The sequence below is a fragment of the Phalacrocorax aristotelis genome, chromosome 4 (genome assembly GCF_949628215.1).
Source record: "Phalacrocorax aristotelis chromosome 4, bGulAri2.1, whole genome shotgun sequence".
Lineage (NCBI taxonomy): Eukaryota > Metazoa > Chordata > Aves > Suliformes > Phalacrocoracidae > Phalacrocorax > Phalacrocorax aristotelis.
The window spans coordinates 33,597,527-33,621,202 of NC_134279.1; the positions used below are offsets into that span (position 1 = coordinate 33,597,527).

At 44.3% G+C, this 23,676-nt stretch overlaps 1 protein-coding gene across 10 annotated transcripts in view; it reads left to right on the forward strand.

The window, feature by feature from the left end:
* The first annotated feature begins 9,281 nt into the window (after positions 1 to 9,281).
* Positions 9,282 to 23,676, forward strand: part of FAM13A (family with sequence similarity 13 member A) — a 134,278-nt gene continuing 119,883 nt past the window's right edge. For 7 of the 10 annotated variants that reach the window (XM_075090858.1, XM_075090859.1, XM_075090860.1 and 4 more), the window contains exons 1-3: positions 9,290 to 9,399; positions 11,646 to 11,835; positions 17,208 to 17,417. In XM_075090858.1, coding sequence (XP_074946959.1) covers positions 9,373 to 9,399; positions 11,646 to 11,835; positions 17,208 to 17,417 — 427 coding nt within the window. In that variant the 5' untranslated portion in view covers positions 9,290 to 9,372. Of the gene's footprint in view, positions 9,400 to 11,645; positions 11,836 to 17,207; positions 17,418 to 23,676 lie in introns of those variants that run through there. The other 3 variants (XM_075090865.1, XM_075090862.1, XM_075090868.1) reach the window with 3 other exon arrangements.

Here is a 23,676-nt window from a genome sequence, read left to right on the forward strand (position 1 = left end):
TCCCTGACCAACTCTGTTGAGCTCCAGATCTCTCCTTGGTAGTAGCTTTCAGGGCAGTGAACCAACCCAGTAAAGAAGTCTGTAAAACCTGAAAAAAATTAGATTTGCAAAACTTGCCTCTGGTGTGACTCTGACTTTTGCTTGGCTCCAGGATGCACATTTGCCAACCAGAACAGGTAATCAATGGTTTTGTTACAGTTGCTGTTTGAAGGCCATTTGAGAGGGCTTCAGCTGGGATGCTGACTTTTACAGTAAATCAACTTGTCAAACGCCATTCATTCTCAAAGTGCTTGCTTTACACACTTGGTAAATGCCTGATAAATTTAAAATGTAACTAAAAATAACTCATAGGGCAATGTCAGCCAACATAAGATCTTCCTTCTTATCCTCTGCAGAGCAGCTGGGTAGCCACAATAAGGCCTCAGAGCTTTACCGTGAAGGCTGACTTTTGCTCGCTTTATGGGCAATGACAAACTCCTGACAGACCAGAGATTTAGGCCCAGCCCATGCATTTCTCTCCTCTTGATCATGCTTCACTTCACCCTATAGTAAGGGATGTGTGATTTCTCTTATCTCTTTGGCTTGGCTCTATGATACACAGCCTGCCCTAATGCAACAGCTGCTCATAACACACCTTCTGCAATGTTCAAAGCCAGTAAGAACAAAGTTTTCTGACAGACTAATAGAAGCTTATAGCCGTGGTCCATGCTGGGTAAGACTTCACAATATTTTGAGTTGGGAGACATGTGGAAGTACTTTTTTCCCCAGTTACACTTGAAAGGGGGTGAATGTCTCTGACTGTAATTTGCCAGATGGTGCCTCCTCTTTGAGGCCACCAAGTTCCCTTGCAACAGTCAGGGCAAAGGCCTCTGTTTCGTGGCTATGTTTCCCTCATTGCAAAATCCTCAGCAAACAAACTGAAGAGTTTTGTTAGATTTTGAGGGGGTTTTGAGCATTAGTTTTGTCAGCAAAATCAGAGCAGTCTCCAGGGACTCTGGGGAGTAGCTTCTTTGAAGGGAGAGCCTGGGCTTTTACATCTGTAGTACAGAGAGGCAATGAAAAATGTAAAGTTACTGAAGAGCAGAAAATCCTGACTGCTGTGAGTAGCCAGCCCTGCTGCCTTGTGTTGCTTTCGCTGCCAGCCATCTCCTGGGCAGGCAGCAGTGGGGACACAGCTGCCAGCTTTGCCTGAGAAAGGGCTGTAAGATTAAGCTCATGCACATAACAGATCAAATTTCCAGGCAAAAAAATTATCCTGGTCTGCTGGTAGCCTGTCACTGAAACCCATTTATTGCCCTCCCATTTTTCCTTCCTTTCCACCATTCATCTCCCTGGGGAATCCTGGAAACTCTTCCCTGCTTTCTGAAAGTTGCCTGGAGTGACTGTCACTCTCGAAACAGCAGCAGCCCAAACACATTGGGCTGTGTTGCAACTTTTTCAAAGTCCAGCCCAGGTTCAAAAGTTCAGATTGTCTTTTCAGTTGACTTAAGTCTAAACCTTCACTTCTGGCTAAGGCTGCCTCATTACCATGGGTTAGCTGAGCTGACACAACATTGCCCAGTTGTACGGGGCACGGAGGTGTAGCCAGACACAGAGGCTGGATTATGTTGGTTTTCTAGGTCAGGAAATAAAGGCTGAAATTTTTTGAGGGCTTTGGACTAGGGTAGACAACCTGTTAATATCTCCAGAAGTGTGTCTCAACAGCAGCACATTTTCCTACATTCATCTTGTCCCACGGGGATCCTACATATCTTTAAGCATGCTGTGGTCCTGCCAGCTGCTGCCTTGATCAGCCTGGTTTTAAAAGTGAGTGCAGGTTTCACCAAGCGTTATTTTTTAGGACCGTGTAGCTCACTGTGGGATAGGGTAGCAATGCCATTCTTTCTCCTTGTAGAGCTGTTGATCTTTAGCAGTTTAATTGCTAAGGTTGACTCACAGCCTGAGGTGGGGGCTGAGATGGGGAGAGAAAGAGGGAGCAAACATTGCTTATCTCACTATTCTCACAGGGTTTTCAATGAAGTATTATTCTGCTGTAGGCTTGTTACATTTTTTTGGCACTCTGACCTTCCCATGCCTCCATATTTAAATTGTTTCCTTAGCTTCTGAGTTTATAAAATGTCCCAGCAGCAGATGTTGGGTAAAACACACAACTCTAATGTTTGGGACACAACACACTCTGCTTCCCTGCTCTGGGTCAGTGTGGCCACATACATCCCCCAGCATAAGCGCTAACCACTCTGAAATATGGCTGTCTCTTGGAGGCAAAACAATCCGTGCAGTGGGGATATTAAAATGTGTACGCTCAAAGTGAGACACCCTCAACCAATGAGTGTAGTGAGACTGCCACGGCGGTGGTGTGCCAATGGTTCTGCTGGCAATGCTCAGCTGGTTTCTTGGTCAGTTTTGTAGCCCCTCTAAGATTTTCCCTCCCAAACTGATAGGTATGTTTAAAGATCTGTCTGACAAATAAGACCTGCAAAAAACTAAAGGGAAAAAACTTTGGTAAAAGTACAAGTACCAAGGACAGAAAATACTTTCCTAAGGGCTAAGGACAAAAAAAAAGAAAAAAAAAATGGGAATGGCCAAGTAGTCTACCTCCAAAATAATGCTGGATGCTTTTGATGTACTCTGCACTGTGAAAATGTAACATCATGTAATCATCAGTGTCAGTTCTCACTATAACCACTAGTAACTAGAAACTGGTTTAAGAGAGAGACAATGTGCACAGAAATTCCACAACACAGTTGTCTGTACAGCCTGAGCATGCAAGCCCCAGTCAAGAAGGCTTTGCTATGCAAACATGGGACTAGACTCTCAAGAAGAAAGTGCCTTCTGGAAAAGCAGACCTATTCCCTGTTCTGATCTTCACAGCAGTCCACACCTCTTATCTCCTGGTTTACTTATAGCCCTGATTCAAAACTTACTACCAGTCTATGAAATTAATGGATTTAAGCTCAGGTCTCCCCTGCTGAGATGGGATTGAGAAGAGGATGTTGTTCCTAAAGTACATCAGGCAGATTTCCTAAACTCATCGGGCCAGTGCTGGAATGGAGACCCTTTCTACGTGAACCAAAAGAAAGTCTTTGGAATGCAATTTTAATGAGATTTTTAGAAACAAGTACATTATATTTTTTTTCTTTTGACCAAGACAGGATTTTCTTTGGGCCCCTCTTATTGATGTGGCAGCAGAACTGGAGGCAGAGGACTCGCTGTGAGATTAGAAACTGCATGACAGCAGTTACCGAGGCAAGAGAACATGCCTTATGCGGCCCTGCTGGCTGGTTGGTTGCAGAAGTGTGGTTATGCTAAACCACAATCTATCATTTCCTTTTACTGCCTTGCAACCATCCTCTTTTACCACAAGATGGGGATGTAAGCACGAGTTTAGGCCAGGTATGAAAAGGCTTCTTCCCCTGCAGGAATGAATTTCCATGATCCTTTCCACTCAGGGACCTTGTTCTGTTGGTATTGTTTGGAGCATGCATACCGGCAAGATACGTTAATTCATAAATAATAGCTGGTGGTCTGCTTTGCTGTTATTGAGGGATGCTTGGGTCTGAAACAATTCTTTTTCTTATCTTTGTCGAAATTAAAACCTCTCTGTGATGTAGTTGGCCATAAACCATTTGAGCTCCTCACAACTCCATGTCAAATTTTAAATCATTGTAGCAATAGTAAGGGGCAAACCTCTCTCTAAAAATACCTATGTGAATTTATGTCACTAAGTAAAGATTAGTGAGCTAATGATTAGTCAGCTAAAAGCTGACTATTGATCTAGTCAGCTAGATCAATTCTAAACTTATATAAGCTGCTCTGTTTTCTGTTTTCAACTTCAGGAGTCGCCATATAATCTCAAGTATTGCTCCAAGTGGCCAAGGGAAGAAATCCAGGTTAAAATGTGGCTGGGGCAGGCCCTTGCCCTGCTGATCTGATGTTTAGCTAGCAGTGGTTGGCAGCTGGGCTGCAATGAGTAGCAAGCTACATTTCATAACAGCAATGGGCAGCCCCTGGAAGGTTTTGGTACAAAACATTATGACATATATGTATTTAGTTTCTTTATATTGCTGTAATGAAGCCTCCCGTTCCTTCTGAGCTAAGGGCAAGTGTTTAGCATGCTCAGCCATTCACTTAGCTAGCATTTTCTTAGACCTTGCACTTTGATGAAATTTGTGTTTACCATATCTGGGAGGGAAGGCAAGCAAAGGAAGAAAATGAAACTTCAAGTAGCATAAATGTTAAAAAATGCCCCCCCCAATACTATATTAAAATATAGGTACTGGACTTTCTTCATTGTTTACCTACAATAAAAACTTATTTATAGATCATTTTCCTGTTTATCAGCAGTGATTATTTCTGTGCTGGCTTTTACAGTACTGTTTATATGACAAAGTACTTATTTTTCAAAGTATTCTACATTCAGAGAAATCACATGTAGTAATGAGTGCCTCCAACAGATATTGATTTTTTTCCTGAAGGAAATTTTGTATAAATAAAGTGGGATGTCACAGGTAACAAGATAATGATGAGCGGCAGAATAACATTATTCAGGCTTGATTAAACTGTAAATTGTATCTCAAGAACAAGAATTTGTTTATTTTATGATCATAACTTTCGTATCAGATTTCTCCTTCTCCCTATATCCTCCCCTGCCTTGAAGGGCAAAGGTGCTGTGAAGGCATTCAAAATTCATCCTGCCGTGTCTGTAGGATTTACATTGGAAAAGAGCCCCACAACAAAGCCCTGCCCCACCTTCCAGTGAAAGAGCTCTCAAAAATGCTGATTTTAATTTTCTCTCCTCCGTGTTCCGCCCAGTGGCTTTCGGTGTTTCTCCATGCGGTCAATGCAACGAAGTGGAAATGAACTAGTTTCTAGTACCCTTCACTTTCTGGTTTTCATGCAGAAGTACAAGGTAGCCAGGTATTTGTTCATAAAAGCAAACAAACAAAAAAATCCTTTTATATTCATTTTAGATATTTAAGACGCTTAATCTGTTTACAGGAACAACATCCTGGGTAAAGTGATCCTTCTTTTGACTCCAAAACCCAGTGTATTTTGGTTTAGTGTTACTGAAGGGCAGGTACTATCATTAAGAAGCAAAGGTATGCGGAAAGATGAACACATTGGGGCCATCTGGGGAGTAGGCCGCATTTTATCCAGCTGCTTGGAGAAGTTAGTTTATTTATTTATATTTCTTTTGTGTCCTTCAGTGCTGGCTCCCAGGCAAGCCAGATGCAGTACCCTGTTGCTAGCCCTGACCACTGGCAGGCTGAGCCCGAGTGCTGGCACCATTGCCAGCCTCTATGCATCTTCCTTTGTGAAGCAGGCAGTAGGCTGTGTTACTGAGGAGTTAAATCCTCAGGAGCAGTTTGGCTGCAGGGCAGCTTCCACTACATTTGGGCATTTAGGCAGAAATTGCATAACACACTTCATGCTTTTAGTCTCCCTTTAACAAGTCTCCCTTCAACAACCACGGTGATTTTTAGTATGACTTCATGCAGGCATAGCGATTTGCCTGGACAAAAGTTAATTGCTGTCATATAGTTTTGGTTTGGGGAGGAGGGTGACACTCCTGCATTATGCTACAAGCCAGGAGCTGGGGTGGCGGCAGCAGCGCTCCTACTCCTGGTACTCTGTTGCTATTTTAAAAAGCCAGCTTTCCCTGGATCATAACCTAAATTATCACACACTCCTGCAATGGTACTGTTTCCCTGCACAGCAAAATTACTCATATCACCAAACCTTCAAATGTCAGTCTTGCACGTATGTGTTTAGCCTTGTAATTAGGTAAGCCTGAAGAAGCCTGGTATTATTTTAAATAACTTTGTAATTAGTATGACTGTCTCCTTCTCATTGATTCAGTAGGCTGATAACTCTGCTGCTTAAGTATACATTAATTTTGTACTCAGCTATTTGATAGCTATTTCATTTTCTTTGATTCGTTATCCTTATAGTTGTATTTTACTATGCTGAACCAGTTCAATAATACTTCAGTACTTCGCATACATGTCTTGATTGAAGTGAATCACGTGCTTTTCATTGTTTTGTTTTGTTGTTTGGGTTTTTTTAGGAAAAGGTGTCTTGTTACTGCTTTTTGGGGGAGAAGTTCCAGTTAGTCACACAACGGTAGAAGAACCTGTCAGCCAGATGCATTGTTCTGGCAATTTCCAGCTGCTCTTGCATGCTTCTTGATTTCTTGATTTGTCTCCTTCTCTCACCTGCAGCTGCCATGTCTTACGCCATGCTGGTCACTGGACTATGCCCCATGTTTAGTTGGACTGGCCTTCTCAGGAGTGCCCTGGAACGTCATGGCAAACGTCTTGCAGCTGGCTACTTGGGCTAGCCAGGAGAAAACAGAGTAATGTCCAAGGATGCCAGAGCTGGCAATAGACACTTATTTCACAGCAGCGTGCTTTTATGCGGGCTGTTGTGAAATGAATGCTGAATTCTGATGTCAGAGTGGAAATGATGAATAATAGTCAGGTTAAAGCAACATATTGCACATAGCAGAGATAAAACGATTATTCACAGAAGTGGCATGAGGATGTTCCTTTGAACTTCTAACACTACCCCAGTTCTTCCCCTGTGGGAATGTTGTTTCAACATCTGAGGTTAAATGCCTTATTTGTAAACAAGTGGAAGGGAAAAAAAGATTTTTTTTTTTCCTTTCTTGATTCATTGCATGATTTTATCAGCCTGTCCTTTGCAGTGTTTTTACATTAGCTTTTAGCTGCCACATGGAATTAGAGATTAAATGATGGAGGTGTGTATCTCAGCCAAAGAATATATTCTGTTGCCCCCCTTAAAAGATAGTCATGTTAAAAAGTCATCGAGTAATTGCACACCGATGATAACAGTCCAGCTGAGAACTATAGGAAACAACTGTGTGACCAGAGGTAGGTAGGCATGGTATGTCATAAAAGCAAAGTGATACTCACTGTAGACACATTTATGACAAGTTACATAAATATTCATCCTGCAGTTGTACTGCCCCTGTGGTATAAAATTCCTCAGGAGTAGAAAAGGTAAGAGACAGTGCTTGACGCAACACCTTAGCCAGAGACCATGAAATAGCATAAAGGGGAACTTATGCAGAAGTGCGCTTTGTTGTTGTTGGGTTTTGGGAGTTTTTTGTTTCTCTGTGATAGGCATGACTGCTTCTGATTATTTGGTTTTTAGGGGTTTTTCTGAATTGCTTACAGGAAAACAATGAAGGTTTCCTGAGTAGGGTGCAACCTAGAGTCAAATAACCACAGCACATCTTGGCTGATTTCTGTGGTGCCAGAAGTACACACTGGTGTTCCCCATCAGTCACACTTTTCTTTTGAAGAGTCATCCTGAAGGGCGGTGGTTCAGTGAAGGGAGAGGAGGAAGATCAGGGTATATAGAAACATGTCTCTCTGGGAAGGGTGGAAGGTGCAGGAAGGAACCCACTTATTTCTTAGGCTGTGGTTAAGGAAAGTTCAAGTAAACCTTACTCTGCCCTGCACAGGAGAAGCTGGACCTGTGGGGTGCTGATGAGGAAAACTTAGGAAGAAGCAAAGGGATTGAGAAAGTTTCAGTCCAGTTTCCATTCTTCTGCCACACAGGAGACAACCATGCTGGCCTTCAGCTCTATCAAGACTTTAAGCAAGTACAGAAGTGTCTTTATTAACCCAGAGAAAAGCTACCAGCATGTCACAGCCCCAAGCGCTCCAATGACTTAACAGAAGTGTGACTTCCCCAGCTCTGATAAATGGCTGTGGTAGAAAAATACTGTACTGCAGCCAGGGTACTGGCTCTGGGGCTGCTGCCGCTAGCGCTTGTCTTCTGATCTTGCTTTCTATAGAATGAGAATGTACCCGCTGCTTGTCACCATACATTTATAAAAGCCTTAATGCCATAGCTGCTGCTCACTATGGGTTCATGTCTGAACTCTTCAACCCCAAAGTCTCCAGGGAGTTGCAATTTCCCGTTGTTCACTCTCCAGATTACAGTTTGAAGCATACCATTGGGTTTTACTGTGAAGCTGCAATTAGGACTAAGAAGAAGAAAGCTGTGCATGATTTATGTGAAAAGCACGTTAGAGGCTTACAGTAAAGAGGGGGATAGAGGAGGAGGAGGAAGATGTTACATCAGCTCACTTTGAGAGTCCCATAGTGGACTTAAAAGGAAGTGCTAATGCCACAGTCTAACTCTCACAAACTGGGAAGGTAGTTGGAGTTAGACTGGATCAGAGAGGAAAACAAAAACTGAGTATGAAGGATATTCTCATTGCACTACTTAATACAAAATAAATTATGAATGAAAACTCAAATCTGCAGGTAGCATTTTCCCTCTGATGGAGAGCTTGATAAAATGCTCTTCTTCCTCCCTTTTTCTCTACTTGGACAGACTTTCTTTTGTCCCTGTACCAGAGGCAGGTACTTCTGAGAGGCACTTTCCAAAGACCTTTGCTTCTACCCCGATGCCAAAGTACTGCTGAGCAACCCTTGCATCTGAGCAGACACCAAAATAAACATGCGTGTACATGCTTTTCTTCCACAAGAAAGGGTGAAACATTTGAAACACCACAACTCCACAGTTCTGTTTTGCAATGTGCTTTAAATTTCTATGACAAGCTCTGCTTCCAGCCTGCGGTGACTGGGAGCAGGGAGCTGGGGGAATGAATTCCTCTTCCAGCCGCTGCCATGACGTGACTGCTGGCAGGCGCTACCTCTGAGGGGTGTACCCCCCGCCATCTCCTTTTCGCTTTAACCTTTCTCTTGTTTCACCAACTTATCTCTCGATGGAAAATCACTGGGGGATTATGTCTATACTGCTTCATGCTTTCTAAATTCAGGCTAAATATTGCACTGCGTCCCACACTGCTAGGCCCTGGCACGTCAGGCCGTGCCGTCGGAGGCTTCCTTGGCACAGGGGATTGCTTTGCTTCGCTGACTTCACTCCAGGCCATGCTGGCCGGCTCTGTTAACCTTTGAGGGTGCGAGAGCAACACTCGCTTGCAATTTTCCCCGCAGCCCCGCTAATGTTACTTGGCTAAACGTGGGTTTCGTGGCGGCCCGGTTCTAACCGAGCCCAGACGCTCACACAGCCGCTCGGCAGCGAGCAGCAGCTGCCTAGCCGGGGGTCGCAGAGGTGCCGGGGCGGGGGTGGGGGGGGTGGGGAGGGCTGCCCCTAGGCCGCCACGACCCGGGAAGCCTTAGTGAGGGAGAGCCCTCCCGGCAGAGCCCGCCGCGGGCGGAGCAGGCCCCGCTCCCCTCGCAGGCCGCGGGGGCGGGCCGGTGGGGCGGGCGGCACCGTGGGGCCCGGCCTCCCGCCTTGAGGGGGCCGCCGAGCCCGGCGGAGGCGGATGCCCAGGGCGGGCTGCGGGAGCCGGCCCAGCCGCCGGCCGGCATGGGGGCCGGGGCGCTGGCCATAGGCGTGAGTAGGGGCTGGGCGGCCGGGCCGGGGAGCGGGGCGGCGCTGGCGGGCCAGCGGCTGCGGAGCGCGGTGGGGAGCGGGGGGCGGCTAGTTGCGGGTTGCCGCCGCCGGGGTCCGTCGCCGGGCGGCGGGAAGAGGCCGGCCCGGGCCCGCCGCCGCCTCCTCGTCCCGCGCGCTCTCCTGCTCCCTCTCGGCAGCGGCCGCTCCCTCGGGAGAGGTGAATGCTGACTGATAAAGGCGATTCCATGCTTTTTGTTTTTTTTTGTTTTCTTCCCATTTTTTAAAAAATGCCAGCGAGCAACTGCGCTGCATCGTTCCCAGTGTTTAGGTTGTTGGATGAGCTGAAAAAGTGTGTCCTTGTGGCATATAAATAGCTTTTCTCAACTCCAGTCGCGTTGTCTGGGCGGCACGTTGCGGCGGTATCCTGCAGAGATGAAGTAGTTGCTTTTTCCAGTCTTGGCGATCAGTAATAGTTGCATTAATATTTGGAGAAATATTCCCTGTGTAAAATCAGGCCTTCCATGTGTAAGATGATATAACATTGAAGTCTTTGTTTCGATGATTTCATTTTGATTTTGGTTAGATGTGTATTTTGGAGAACTACATGTAATGTTTTGTTCCGTGTTAACGCATCCTCTCTAAATTCTGAAACAAGCTCAAAAATTTCCTCTGCTGTTTCTGTGGACATGGGAAATGTATCTTGGTTTTCTTGCAAATTTAAATTTTGAATTTCCCCAAGTAAATCCAGCTCCATGACTCAGGTTTTCAAATGCTGAAATGGAAACAGGCTGGAAACCTTGTAACTGAGCAAGACTGTGAGGCTGATTTGAGGCCTTAATTGGAAAAGCTCTCTGAATATCCCAGCTGCTCAGAAACTGCTCAAAGGATTTTTGCGGTCTTCTGAACGTAACACAGGCTACATGATTTTTGCCTTGGCATGTGTCTGCCTGGAGTGAAAAAATAATATATTATTCATTTAACCCTGAATGGGAACATCTCTCTTTAAGTCAGTCAAATTTCAATTCAAACACTGACGCATGTAAAAGATGTATGTCTTGCTAAAGTCTGTCTTAATGCACCAAGACCTAGGCTAGAGTCTGAGCACTTCTTTATGTTACTGTACAATGTTCTCTATGTGTAAGTTTTTTCCTACCTGTTTGTTAATAAAACACAGTAGGAATAAGTTCAGTTTTAAGCATCACACTAGCAGTGGACTTCTTACACAGATTGAACTCCATGGTAGCAGTGGCCCCTGGTTCCTGCAGCGTGATGTCTGAAACATGAGGACATTCATCAACAGAAAAACTTAGGGGTTTTTTTGAGTGAGATTTGCCGAGTTGTACCGTGTTGTCTGTATTAATCAAATAATGCTTAGGTGTGCATGGAGATCGCAACTGTGGTAGGTGATGCTGCTGCTCTGCCTTGAGCTGTCTTTCCAAATGTGCAATACTGTGTGCTGATTTATATTTCTGCCTATTACTGATTCTATACATTAATCCTATATTACGTTATTCCCTTGGGTTTTATTGGCTATGCTCTTATGTTTTCTCTGTCACTGCAACTCAAAACTTGTGAGAATATTGTGCCTCCAGAAGAATCTATGAGATATACGCAATTAAGAGTTTATTGTGGGGTGGTTTATCCACCCCCCTTATTATGTCTGATGAATTACACAGTCCCTTTCTAACCTTAAAAGCTCAGTAATTAAATTTCGGACTTAGCATATACTAAACATAGCATAAAATCTTTCATAAGGATCCATCTCCCCTAACAGTGGCCAAAATTAATCCCTAGGGAACAGCGTCTGGAAGAAGGGTGCAGTGAACCTTCCCCAGGGTACTCTCCCAGACTCTGACAGACATCCTGTTAGATGATGGTGTATTGGGAGTTTTTGTGTTTATGTATGTCCAGTGGCTTTTGTAACCCGTGTGAACTGCATGAGTTACAACAGCAGTCTCTGTGATTCCGAATTACTCGTTAGTCTAGTAACAAGCTTGCATACAAAAGCGTGTCTTTCTCCCTTATCTTAACTACAGACTACTTAAACTCTTCTCCTGTTTGTTACTCTTCTAGTTTTTTCTCTGTTCATTTTTATTTTCCTATTTCACAGAGATTTTCCTGTGGATTAAAAGGAAGTAACACCAAAACCTTATCCTGGAGCCAGTTTTGATGGATGTGTTTATGTTGTGCCTATATAACCTGCAGCAAATGGGACTAATGCACTCTGTTTCCTCTGCTCCTTTAAGCAAGGCAAATCGGCTGTGAAATTGAAGGAGGACATGAAAAAGATAGCCGCTCTTCCACTGAACAAGCAGAGGGACACGACCTGTCCAAAGGTGTTTGGTGTGAGTCTGCTGGAGCTCCAGCAGCAGGGACTGAGCAAAAATGGCATCCCAATAGTTGTGTGGAACATAGTCGAGTACCTCACCCAGCATGGTAAGCTTAATGGAGTCACTTCTGCTTTGTAGCACTCTCTGTGTAAGACTCTTCAAAGGGAGGGATCTATCTGTTTTTATGTTACAGGGGCTAAATAAGGTTGTGGGACTAACCGCAGGCAAAGAATATTACTATGTGTAGTTTGCTGCTTATTTTTTTTTCTGCCTTGATGCTGAACTTTCTTTTTCATAGGATGCTTATAAAGGTAAACTATGGTGTTATGAGGCAGCAAACTCTTATAAACAAGCTGCTCAGTTTATAAATTAAATGTATTTCATTTGTGAAGGTTTATATCATTTTCTAGTTGCAAAACATTTGTCTTTATCACTTTCTGAGAGTAAGAAGATATAAGAATCCATATAGAGATAATCAAGTGCACACACACACCCCCATCAGAAAACATTACTGAATAGGAATACATGTTCTTACAGCTTTTCAGATAAACTCCAGTTATTATTAATCCCCTCAAGGAAGTAGGTGTCCAGTTCTTAGCTTCTCTTTGCATTCATTTTAATATGACTTTAGTTCCTGTTGTTGAAATCTAGAGCATCATTGGTGCACAGATGTATTCTGTGGCAGTTATTCAGCAATGGAAAACATTTTATGGAGGTAATTTCATCTTCTAAGAAGCTCCATCTGATTTTACCCTAAGGTTATTCTTTTAGCTAATCAGTAATGATAATCCAGTTGCAGAGCCTTAGATTCTATGTCTGTATCTTGATAGACCCTTAGAAGCTGATAGATTCTTCTTGTAGGGGACTTCAACTTACCACATGTCTGCTGCAAATACTACACAGCAGAGAGGGAACAGTCTAGGAAGGCTCCTGGAGTGTGTGGAAGATGATAACTTCCTGACACGGCTGGTGAAGGAGCCGACTAGGGCAAGCGCCCCGCTGGACCCGTTGTTCATGAACAGAGAAGGACTTGTGGGGGATGTGATGGCTGGAGGCCGTCTTGGGCACAGTGATCACGAAATGATGCAGTTGTTGATTCTTGGAGAAGTAAGGAAGGGGGGGCCAGCAGAACTGCCACCTTGGGCTTCCAGAGGGCAGACTTGGGCCTGCTTAGGGGCCTGGTTGACAGAGTCCCTTGGGAGGCAGGCCTGAAGAGCAAGGGGGGCCAGGAAGGCTGGACATTCTTCAAGGAGCAGCTCCGAAAGGCACCAGAGCAGGCCGTCCCTGTGTGCTGAAAGACAAGCCGGCGAGGGAGAAGACCGGTCTGGTGGAACAGAGAGCTTTGGCTGGAACTCAGGAAAAAAACCCAGAGAGTTTATGTCCTTTGGCAGAAGGGGCAGGCCACTCAGGAGGACTACAAGGATGTTGTGAGGTTATGCAGGAAGAAAAGTAGAAGGGCCAAAGCCCAGCTACAACTTAATCTGGCTACTGCTGTAAAAGACAATAAAAATGAATTCTATAAATACGTGAGCAACAAAAGGAGGGCCAAGGAGAACCTCCATCCTTTATTGGGTGCAGGGGGAAACAGAGTGACAAAGGATGAGGAAAAGGCTGAGGTACTTAATGCCTTCTTTGCCTCAGCCTTTAAGAGTAAGGCAGGTGTTCTCTGGGTACCCAGCCCCCTGAGCTGGAAGGCAGGGATGGGGAGCAGAAGGAAGCCCCCATAATCCAAAGGGAAATGGTTAGCAACCTGCTGGACCACTTGGACACCAACAAGTCTATGGGGCCAGATAGGACCCACCCAAGGGGACCAAGGGAGCTGGTGAACGTGCTCACCAAGGCACTTTCCATCATTTATCAGCAGTCCTGGCTAACTGGGGAGGTCCCAGTTGACTGGAGGTTAGCAAACGTGTCACCCAACTACAAGAAAGGCCGGAAGGAGGATCTGGGAAACTACAGGCCTGTCAGCCCGACCTTACTGCCAGGGAAGGTTATGGAGCAGATCATAGTGAGTGCCATCACGCAGCACGTACAGGACAACCAGGCGATGAGGCCCAGTCAGCAAGGGGCCATGAACGGCAGGTCCTGCTTGACTAACGTGGCCTCCTTCTATGACAAGGTGACCCACTTAGGAGACGAGGGAAAGGCTGTGGATGTTGTCTAACTAGACTTTAGTAAAGCCTGTGGCACCATTTCCCACAGCATTCCTCTGCAGCAACTGGCTGCTTGTTGCATGGACGGGTGCACTCTTCACTGGGTAAAAAAAATGGCTGGATGGCTGGGCCCAAAGAGCTGTGGTGGATGGAGTTAAATCCAGTTGGCGGCCGATCATAAGTGCTGCTCCCCAGGCTCAGTAGCGGGGCCAGTTCTGTTTAATATTTTTATCAATGATCTGGGCGGTAGGATCGAGTGCACCCTCAGTAAGTTTGCAGGTGACACCAAGTTGGGTGGGAGTGTTGATCTGCTTGAGGGTAGGAAGGCTGTGCAGAGGGACCTGGACAGGCTGGATCGATGGGCTGAGCCCAGTTGTATGAGGTTCAACAAGGCTCAGTGTCGGGTCCCGCGCTTGGGTCGCAACAATGCCATGCAACGCTCCAGGCTTGGGGAAGGGTGGCTGGAAAGCTGCCCGGCAGAAAAGGGCCTGGGGGTGCCAGTTGACAGCCAGCTGAATATGAGCCAGCAGTGTGCCCAGGTCGCCGAGAAGGCCAACATTGCCCTGGCTTGTATCAGAACGAGCATGGCCAGCAGGAGTAGTGATCGAGCCCCTGTACTCGGCACTGGTGAGGCCGCACCTGGAATACCGCATTGAGTTTCGGGCCCCTCACTGTAAGAAAGACATTGAGGTGCTGGAGCGTGTCCAGAGAAGGGCAATGAAGCCGGTGAAGGGTCTAGAGCACAAGTCTTCTGTGGGGCGGCTGAGGGAACTGCGGCTGTTTAACCTGGAGAAGAGGAGTCTGAGGGGAGACCTTCTCGCTCTCTACAACTACCTGAAAGGAGGTTGTAGCGAGGTAGGTGTCGGTCTCTTCTCCCAAGTAACAAGCGATAGGACAAGAGGAGATGGCCTCAAGTTGCACCAGCGGAGGTTTAGGTTGGATATTAGGAAAAATTTCTTTACTGAAAGAGGGGTCAGACATTGGAACAGGCTGCCCAGGGATGTGGTTGAGTCACTGTCCCTGGAGGTATTTAAAACCTATGTAGATACGGTGCTTAGGGATGTGGTTGAGTCACTGTCCCTGGAGGTATTTAAAACCTATGTAGATACGGTGCTTAGGGATGTGGTTTAGTGGTGGACTTGGCAGTGTTAGGTTAACAGTTGGACTTGATTTTAAGTGTCTTTTCCAACCTAAGCAATTCTGTTGTTCTATTCTATGTAAACATGGCTTGAAAGTTAGCTTGGATTAAGGTACAGTGCAAATTTACAACATGATCCTACCTTTACACAGCAGCATCTTGCTTGATCTACTTCAACTTGTCTTGAAGTGGTCTGCCAGAACACTGAAAGAGCAAGGATGGAAGTTTTTGCCTTATTTAGGGTTTAATCAAAACCAGAACCTTACAAACACTCTTGACTGCAAGATGTGGGTTTTGCTCTGTGTTCCATAAAAAGGTCTGAATCCCACATGACTGTGTCCCAGATATGAACTAACAAGCCAAGTCCTCTACTTTACAGCAAGATTAGCTACGCTTCTGAATGCCAAGGTGATTTTTCAGCCCTGATAAAGATACAATCCATTCTCTTTCTCAAAAGTGCAAGCAAGATCTCAAAGATGCCCTCTTACGTGGAAAGGTCTTGAAATGGATTTCCTGTGCTTGCCTAAGATTTTTGTGAATTAATGGTGAAGTTAACTGTGAAGACATTTTTAACAGAGGCCAGGTATGAATTCAAACTGTTTGGAGGCAGAGTGTTCTGTGAATCATCATTACTGTTTGCTCAGTATTGTCTTACAGTTCCTGTTCTGCAAAGATGTTCTAGTAGACATTGTAGGGCTTTTTAAAGCCAGACCATTTCAGAGTCTCTCTTCTAGCTTGTGAGGAGCTGACTACCCATTTGAAAAAGCTGAGCTGACTGTTGGGCAGCTATGTCCTTGAACTAAGTTTGCATTAAGCTGCCTATTTTCAAGTTTATAGGTGAAGCCACATTTTCCTATGCTGAATTTAGTAGTATCTGATTAGTGTTACCAGTATGTTCTAGCCTCTCTTTATTTCCATAATGACTGAGGAAGAGGAAAGGGAGTTTTATTTGTGTGAAGACTGTGTCCTTTGCTCGCTTAGTGCTGTAGAAATTAAAATTACTGAGATGTGGTGGTGCTTTGTGCTGCCCCCAAGATGGCAGTATAGCATGCCACATAAGAATGTGTTTTGTTGTGAATACAGGAGTAGATCTCTAAGCAGTATCTTAAATTAGTCAAGTGAAATGCTTAAGTGCTTGTCCATATTTTTTCCCTTACTAGATCAGTCTGTCTTCTGGTCCAATAAAAGAGATTATTTCTCTACAGACTCTGCTGCATCAGTATTGATTTCTTGGACTGGAAGCATTCTGTCAGACTGCTATTTCATGATGTCTACTCTGAACTGATGAAAACCATATATATTTTGATCCTTTCAGTGTTATGCTTCTGAAGAAGAATAAGTAGGCCTATAGACGCAGTATTAGAGAAGGCAGAATTTTTGTTGGAAAAATGTTCAAGAGAAAAATTGATTTGAGTTCAGTTTTAGGCACTTCACTGAAAGTTTTGAATCTCAGCATATGCCTAGAAAGTGGTGTCTAATACAGTATGATTCATCTGGCTTCCTCCGTGGAAACCTCCTTCTTTCTGCATCTCCTTCACTGGATGTGGGGTCTCAGGCCTGAAGTGATTAATATCTCTTCTTTTTCATTGTGAAATACTTTGGGCTTCATGCTGTCCGAAATACACATTGCTCACTGAGATTTTCTGCTATTGTAAAGTTGTGGTGCTCATTATGGAGTTACTGCTGCAATCAGCACATATTCAGATGTTTTTGCTTCGTGATGGTCACTGTAAGAATCTGTTACCCTAAAACGTGAAGCTGGAAGTGGTCACATATGTGAATTTGGCAGAGTCCCGCTCAAGGTAATGGGCTACTTGTGAAAGTGAAACAACAGAACTGGTTTGTAGAATCTGGATTCTTTTCTGTTGAAGTATACCAATACAAAAAGTGGCTGTCTTGATTGATTTCTGCATGGTTTGAGGTTACAGCAATGTCACTCAATTTTGTGGGTTCTCAGAGAGTATCCGAGGCCTCAAGATCTGGTTGTTAGTATTTATTGATCATCCTAATCCAATTACCTGACTAGAGGGGGCTTCTGGTGGGAAACCAGTATTTCTTTTTTAACTGTGCTGTATTAATTGCCCTCCTTTGTATTACTACAAGTGTATTCACACTAGAATATCTATTTCATCATATCACTGGGATGTCTTAGTTCAGATCAATCTCATATGCAATATGTAATTACAGGTATGACACAGGAAGGCCTCTTCAGGGTAAACGGCAGCATGAAAATGGTAGAACAGCTGCGTCTGCAGTACGAGCGTGGAGAAGAGGTGGAACTTGTTAAAGATGGTGATGTGTACTCAGCAGCCAGCCTGTTGAAATTATTTTTGAGAGAGTTGCCAGATGGGATTATCACCTCTGCCTTACATCCCAGGTTCATTCAGCTTTACCAGGGTAAGTAAGAGGTAAAACCTCCGTCCTTCAGTGTGCGTTCTTTCTAGATAATTGGCTATGCAGTGACCATAACTGATACTCTCTGTTTCTTAGTTTACCTACCTTGTTCTGCATTTCCTTTGACTTTAGCTCTCACCTGCTCCCACTATGCTCACAGATGTGCAATTCTGTTACAAGAGCCAGAAAATTGCTTCTTATGTGTTTGGTAAAGTCTGGACTATTTATGATTTTCTAGTCCAGTTATATCTGCTGAATATAAACTGAAATGGTCAGCTGGTTTCTTTGAGCAAGCTTGTTAGACAATAGCTGCAGTCTTTTTAGGACACAGATTTGCTTCTGTTTTGCTAGGGTGGTTTCTGGCAACTTCTTTCTAATGGACTGAAAAGTTATAACAACTTCATCTGCTAATCAAATTGAATATCTATTGGGCCCAAAGCATACGTTGTGTAAATTTCTACTTCTCACTAAATAGTATGATTGCCCATCAAAAAATGAGCCAGTTTGCAAGTAACAGCAGACTTTACCTTTTATTCACCGTCATAGCACACAACATAGACAACCTCTGTTTTTTCTTTCTTTCCTCCCACCACTGCCGCCTTCAAGTGGTGGATCAACCATAAGAAAGCACATTAATTCTGCTTTAGAAAGTTGAAGCTTGCACAACTGTCTGTCAAATGATTTCTCAATCTAATTCAACTGTATCAGACAGTCCATGTTGTTCTGTGGAATGGGTGGTAGTTGGCCCTGTTCCTTGACCATGTGGATCAGTGGCAATTCTTTTCTCTTGGTGCAGGAGATCGATGCCTCTTCTTGCTGTCTTCCTAAGAAGCTGCAAAGTGAGTGTGTAAATGTTACTAGGGAACTTCTCTTACAGTAAAGGAGGCAAATGCGATGCATGATGCAAAGGAAGAACATGCACCCTGACATGCATCTCTAGTGGAAGACGGTGCAAAGTTCTCACACTCTTGTCCTGAGGTCTCCCTTCTGCTTTTCTTGCGGTGGAGACAAGGTTTAGTCATTGCCTGGAGGAAGGTGAACATGACCCTGTCTTTTCTTTTTTTCCTGTTTGGGACTGTACAAACTGTTGAGGGTGCACTGGAGAAGAGCTCTGTACCTTCCTTTGAGTGCAGGCATTTTAGCTGTAATCAGATTGTGTGTGGGCTGTGTGAAATACCTTCTTCACTTAGTAAAGCTGTCTGGGGCCCAAGGACAGGGTCCTGGAAGTGTTGTGTAGGAAGGTCATTTGTTTTAGAAAGTCCCTTTTTTCTGGTCATACCTGTGCTTTCTTTTGGGTCTTTTAGATTTCACCAGGTCTGACTCATGAGCTGTATTTAATTATGTTCTTTCTCATAAATCACCACTTAAGTGGAAATTTTGTTTAAGTCACACCTTCGCTGTTCTACATCCATGTCCCTACAAGGGTCATATTGGCGTATTGCACCAGAAACTACTGATGTACTTTATGAACAGTGCTCTTCGTGGAAAGTTTCATTCATTCCTGCTTCTGACAGGAAATGCAAAATCCCCCCCGTACTTTTCTATGGAAATGAGAGAGATATCCTTACTTTGCAGATTTACCCACCAAGCTTTCTTCTTTCAAAAGTTACTGGTGTAACTTATGAACCCAGTTCTGCTAAAGTCAGTCCAACTGTGACGTGTCTTCATAGCTAAGTTTTCCTGTATTGCACAATAAGCTCTAGTTATAGTCCCGTTATAATTTTGATAAGGAAAAAAAAGTCTTATTTGAAAAATACCAGATTGGCTGTTGTGGCAAGGGGAAGGCTTTTGTAAAGCTTTGAAGAAAGCTGAGGGTTTTTTCATGCCCTAGAAAATACAGCATAAATGAGTTTCTGTGAAAGGCACCGATGACTTTCATCGGGTTCAGATTAGCTTAAGTGCTAGATGGGCCTTTGTTTACAGTTAAATCATCAACCAGCTATGCAGGATTGGAGACGTTATCTACTCACTTATCAAAGTATGTACAAGGGTATTAATTGCAAAATGGTACCAAGAGGGTGCATGCAAGGGTGTTCTTTTTGTAAACTATGAACAAAGTAGGTCAAGCTGTTTCTGAGCCAACAGGTTATTAAAAAATAACTGAATCTGGAGCCACTTCACTGCTTGTCTACAGTGAAGGCAATTACAAGCTCTGTTACAACCTCTGTATTCTTTCCTGTTGAAGCTTTGCATGGGAAATGGTGTTTTTGTGATTATGTTAGAGTTCCTTTGGAATATTTTCAGGGATTGGTATCAGTGTTTTTCTAAGACAGCTGGGATCTTGGCCGGAGAATACCACACAATTGCTTTACTTCCTATAAAAATGGTTAGGGAGTGATTCCTCTAGTTAAAAATAGCTGGACTGAAAATTACAAATTTTACCTGTAGCTGTAACACTTTTTAATTCCAGGTACAATCTTTGTTACCAAACCAAAGAGTAAATTATCTGCCCTTTTATGAAGAAGAGAGAACTTGATCAATTGGTTGTTCAGGAAGTCTGCACAGCTGGTTTGGCATGCTGTCTGCAGCCTGTGCAATGTCATGTGAAACAGAGCTCTGCACGCTGCCCCCAAATCCTGACACATTGCTGTTTATATAAATATTCAGCATAACACCAAGACTGTTCAGTTCCAGAGAACATCACATAGCGTATCCTAAAGGCTGTTTGGTGTGTCCTGATGTTCTCTCTCTGCCCTTGGAAGAGGCAGTGGCAGTGGGAGGTGAGAAAGGCTCCCTCTGTAAGTTGGATGTTGATTGGAGATATACGTAGCAAGCGCAGGCCAGGGACACAATAATAGTTATACTTGTGCTGGCTGGTCTCCTCAGAGTGCCTGACAAATAAGAAGGCAGCTGCTCCTTGCAGGGAGTCCTGGGGTAAAAAATGTCCATCACAATCTCTTTTATGGCTGAGGCTTCACTGCGGAGCAGAGCTGTGCCAGTCCGTGCAAAACAGGCTGTGCTTACAGAGCGGTAAAAGTTTCTTTCAGAAACCTCAGCTGTAAGAACTCAGCAGCTCCCATACAGCAATCCCTGCCTGAGCTTGTTTATTCCTTCTGGCTCTTCATTCTTTATCTTTTATACCATGATATAAATTGACTTTTAAGATACTTGTATGTACTAGGAACTGTATGCACAGCTCTTACTCCCTTTCACAGTTTGTTTGCTTTCAGCAAGACAGGTTGCTGTTGTGCTTTTACTTTTTAGCATACAGAAAACTTCTCCCTGACATGAATTTCTTTGTTGTTCTTGCATTCCCTCCTCCAGCGGGGGTACAGTGAAATGTGGGCTTCTGTCTTCCTTTGGTACTTCCAATGAAGTTGAATGCTATTTGATCACTCTGGCTTCTTGACATTGCTCCATCCTAGAGAATTTATATTTTTCAGTGGGCAGCAGCTAGATATGAATTCTGTCTTACATACCTCCCCCTGCTCATAGCCTGTGACGGCTCGCAAGGTTTTGCCTGGTGCCCGTGAACAGCCCTGCTAGTTTCAGGGAGAGGGATGGCAGGTGGTAGAAGGGAAGGATCAGCTCCCTTCTGGATCAACAGGTCAAGTTAGGGAACACTTAGTAGCCAGCAGCTATTTGAGTTACATGAACAAGCAGAACCAAAAATATAGGTTGTGTTTGGGGATTTTAGAGGTCAAATTTCAACCTTAACAGTGACTGTGAAAATTAATAAATGAGTGTGAAAATGAGTAGATGAGAGCTGACCCCTTAACCGCAGTAACTGCAGCAGTGCAGCAGATCAGCTTCACTAGTTGTCTGTGGTTCTCCAGGATCTTGTGGCATGGTTTTAACCTTTTCTTTTGGCTTTTATATCATTGTGGTGTTATCAGGACTAGTTCCAAACTACAGAAATAACTCCTGTTTTCCACATGCTATGATGTTTGTTATGCTCTTGGAACTCTTGGAACTGGATTTCTTACACAGACGATGACACCCAGCAGAGCTGCAAAAGAAGAGCTCTGCTCCCAATATGTTGGAATGAAGCATAAATACAGCTCTGCAAAGTGCCTTAATGATGCAAAGCGAGGGGTCTCAAGCTGGATTGGGATGACAACCTTCTTATGATGAGGACTTCCAGCATTTCTGCTACTGATGGCAACAAGGCATGATTTTTTCTTTTTCCTCTGAGGCAGGATCGTGTTTGAAGCAGATTGCTTCTTGGCAGAGAGAGACTGGAGTCCTACTTTCCATAGATTGTGGAGGTGGAAAGAAATGCTTTGATTCCTCCAACAGCCTGGTGGGTGCAGTGGTACTGCAATGTACAACCTGCTGCCTATGTGCTGAAGATTAACTTCTTAGGGCACACTGACAGCTATAGACAGATGCAAGCTTTTCTGTCTGCTCTCCAAGCTGGTAGTATGCAAGGCAGCTGAAAGCTATGCAGACGTGGTAGCATGACACTGAGCCCTGGACTCTCTTCCTTGTCTCACGGCAGAGATAATTAACTAGGGCATGGCACCATGCTGATATGGTTTCAGTGCTTTCAGGATGGAGTTGTTTGGGGTCAGACCATTTGAGACATGAGCAAAGCAGTTACTCACACCTGTCTGCAAGCATCCATACCTTTAGTGGTGTTTAGGCAGCATGCTCTGCAGGAGGAAGGAGTAGCGTGAAGAGGGATGAAATGGGATATTAGATCATGTCTGTTGCATGTCAGAGAAACTCAATAGGTTCAGAAATAGGATGATCCATTGGAAAATATGTCCCTCTTGTTGTGATCCGTGGGTGTATACTGAAATTAAATGAGACTGAAAACACCCTTGCAAATGTGTCTGTGCCTCCTCCACTGTTGAGGCTCCTGTTTCTAGTTAATTAACATTTTTACAGAGTTGTCTCCTTGACTTGTCCCTCAGTAATTAGCAACTCCCTGGCTCAGTTCTGAGGTGCCACACTGCTCATGCTGGCTTCCTTGGCCCTCTGCCTGTCACGCTGTGTTCTGTGCCCTCTGGCTGCTAAGCCTAGTCATGGACTGAGGCTGCTGGTTTTGTTCCCTGCCTCAGCCCAGAAACCACCATCTCATCCCTGGTTTCAAGCTCTTCCTGGCTGCTCGTCTAGCTAGGCTTTTCTCGCAGACCTCTGCTGGGGTGCCATCTGCTTCACGTGGCTTCTGGTAGGCTCCCAAAATAAAAGAGCAAATGCCTTTGATTCTGCCTTGAAAGTACCTTCCCCCAGCCTTCATTCTTCCTTTACTCCTTTCTCCTTCCCTCTGCTGTATTGGGCAAAATTTTCAAAAGACTTTCATGTACTGTGCTTGAAAATCATGAGTGTGTTGGTAGCTGGGCATATCTGGAAATATGGTTTAAATATAGGTTCTGGAATTGCCTTTGAAAATCTGGGACTCTGCTGTTTCCATTATTGACGAGCTCGTTCATCTCATCTCAGGATGCTGCGGAGACTGGAGCGTATGCTTAGCTTCATGCCACCCTCTTTAATCTGACTGTACTTCGTAGTCTTGACTTCCACGGCACAGCTTGTACCTCACAAAATGAGGCATGTGCATAAGCTTAGGGCTTTGGTACACTTGATGCTTGTCTGCATGGTAGCATAAACAGCTCAGGTGCTCTAATATTTCTCTGATGGTCAGTACCAGCTGAGTAAACCTTAGTGATTGACTTTGAAGCAAATAGAAAAATTGGCTAGCAGGTGGACAAAAGGAGGAGGAATGCTCCAAGCAAGTGGTTGTCATGACTAAAGACAGCAGCAGGAGAATTATGAAATTAGTTTTGATTTTTGGATTGTATTAGGAGAAAGGCTTGAGTTCCTTCCCTTGCTTTTTCACTGGAAAAGGAGGAGAGAGAGGAAAGCCATATTTTCTTTCTCCCATTTCACAAGGACAAGGAATTTCATGGCCCAGTAAATGGGTTTTGCTGCTTCATGTTGTTCAGTGTCTCCATGTCCTTCAGTTAGGGTAATTTCTCAAGATCTTGTGATCTGATATCTGTCTCTGTTCTTGAAAGTACAGAAATGAACAAAGGTTTGGCTGTGCCCAGCGATAAGCATCTCTGATGTTGATCCTTACCACATAATAAATCGTGGTTAATGAACAGGGACATCCTACCCACCAAATACAACTGATACCACAAGGCCAATAGCTTTGTTTGTTGTCGGAGTGCAAACCTGTGTTCCGAATGTTTTGTGGAGGTTATTAGCATCTTTCTAGTTTGGAAGAGATAGAAAATTCTTCAGTAAATGGAAAAGTACTTGTCAATCTAATGCCCGGGTGAGAGGCTCAAAGAGGCAATTAGTTCTCAAGGGC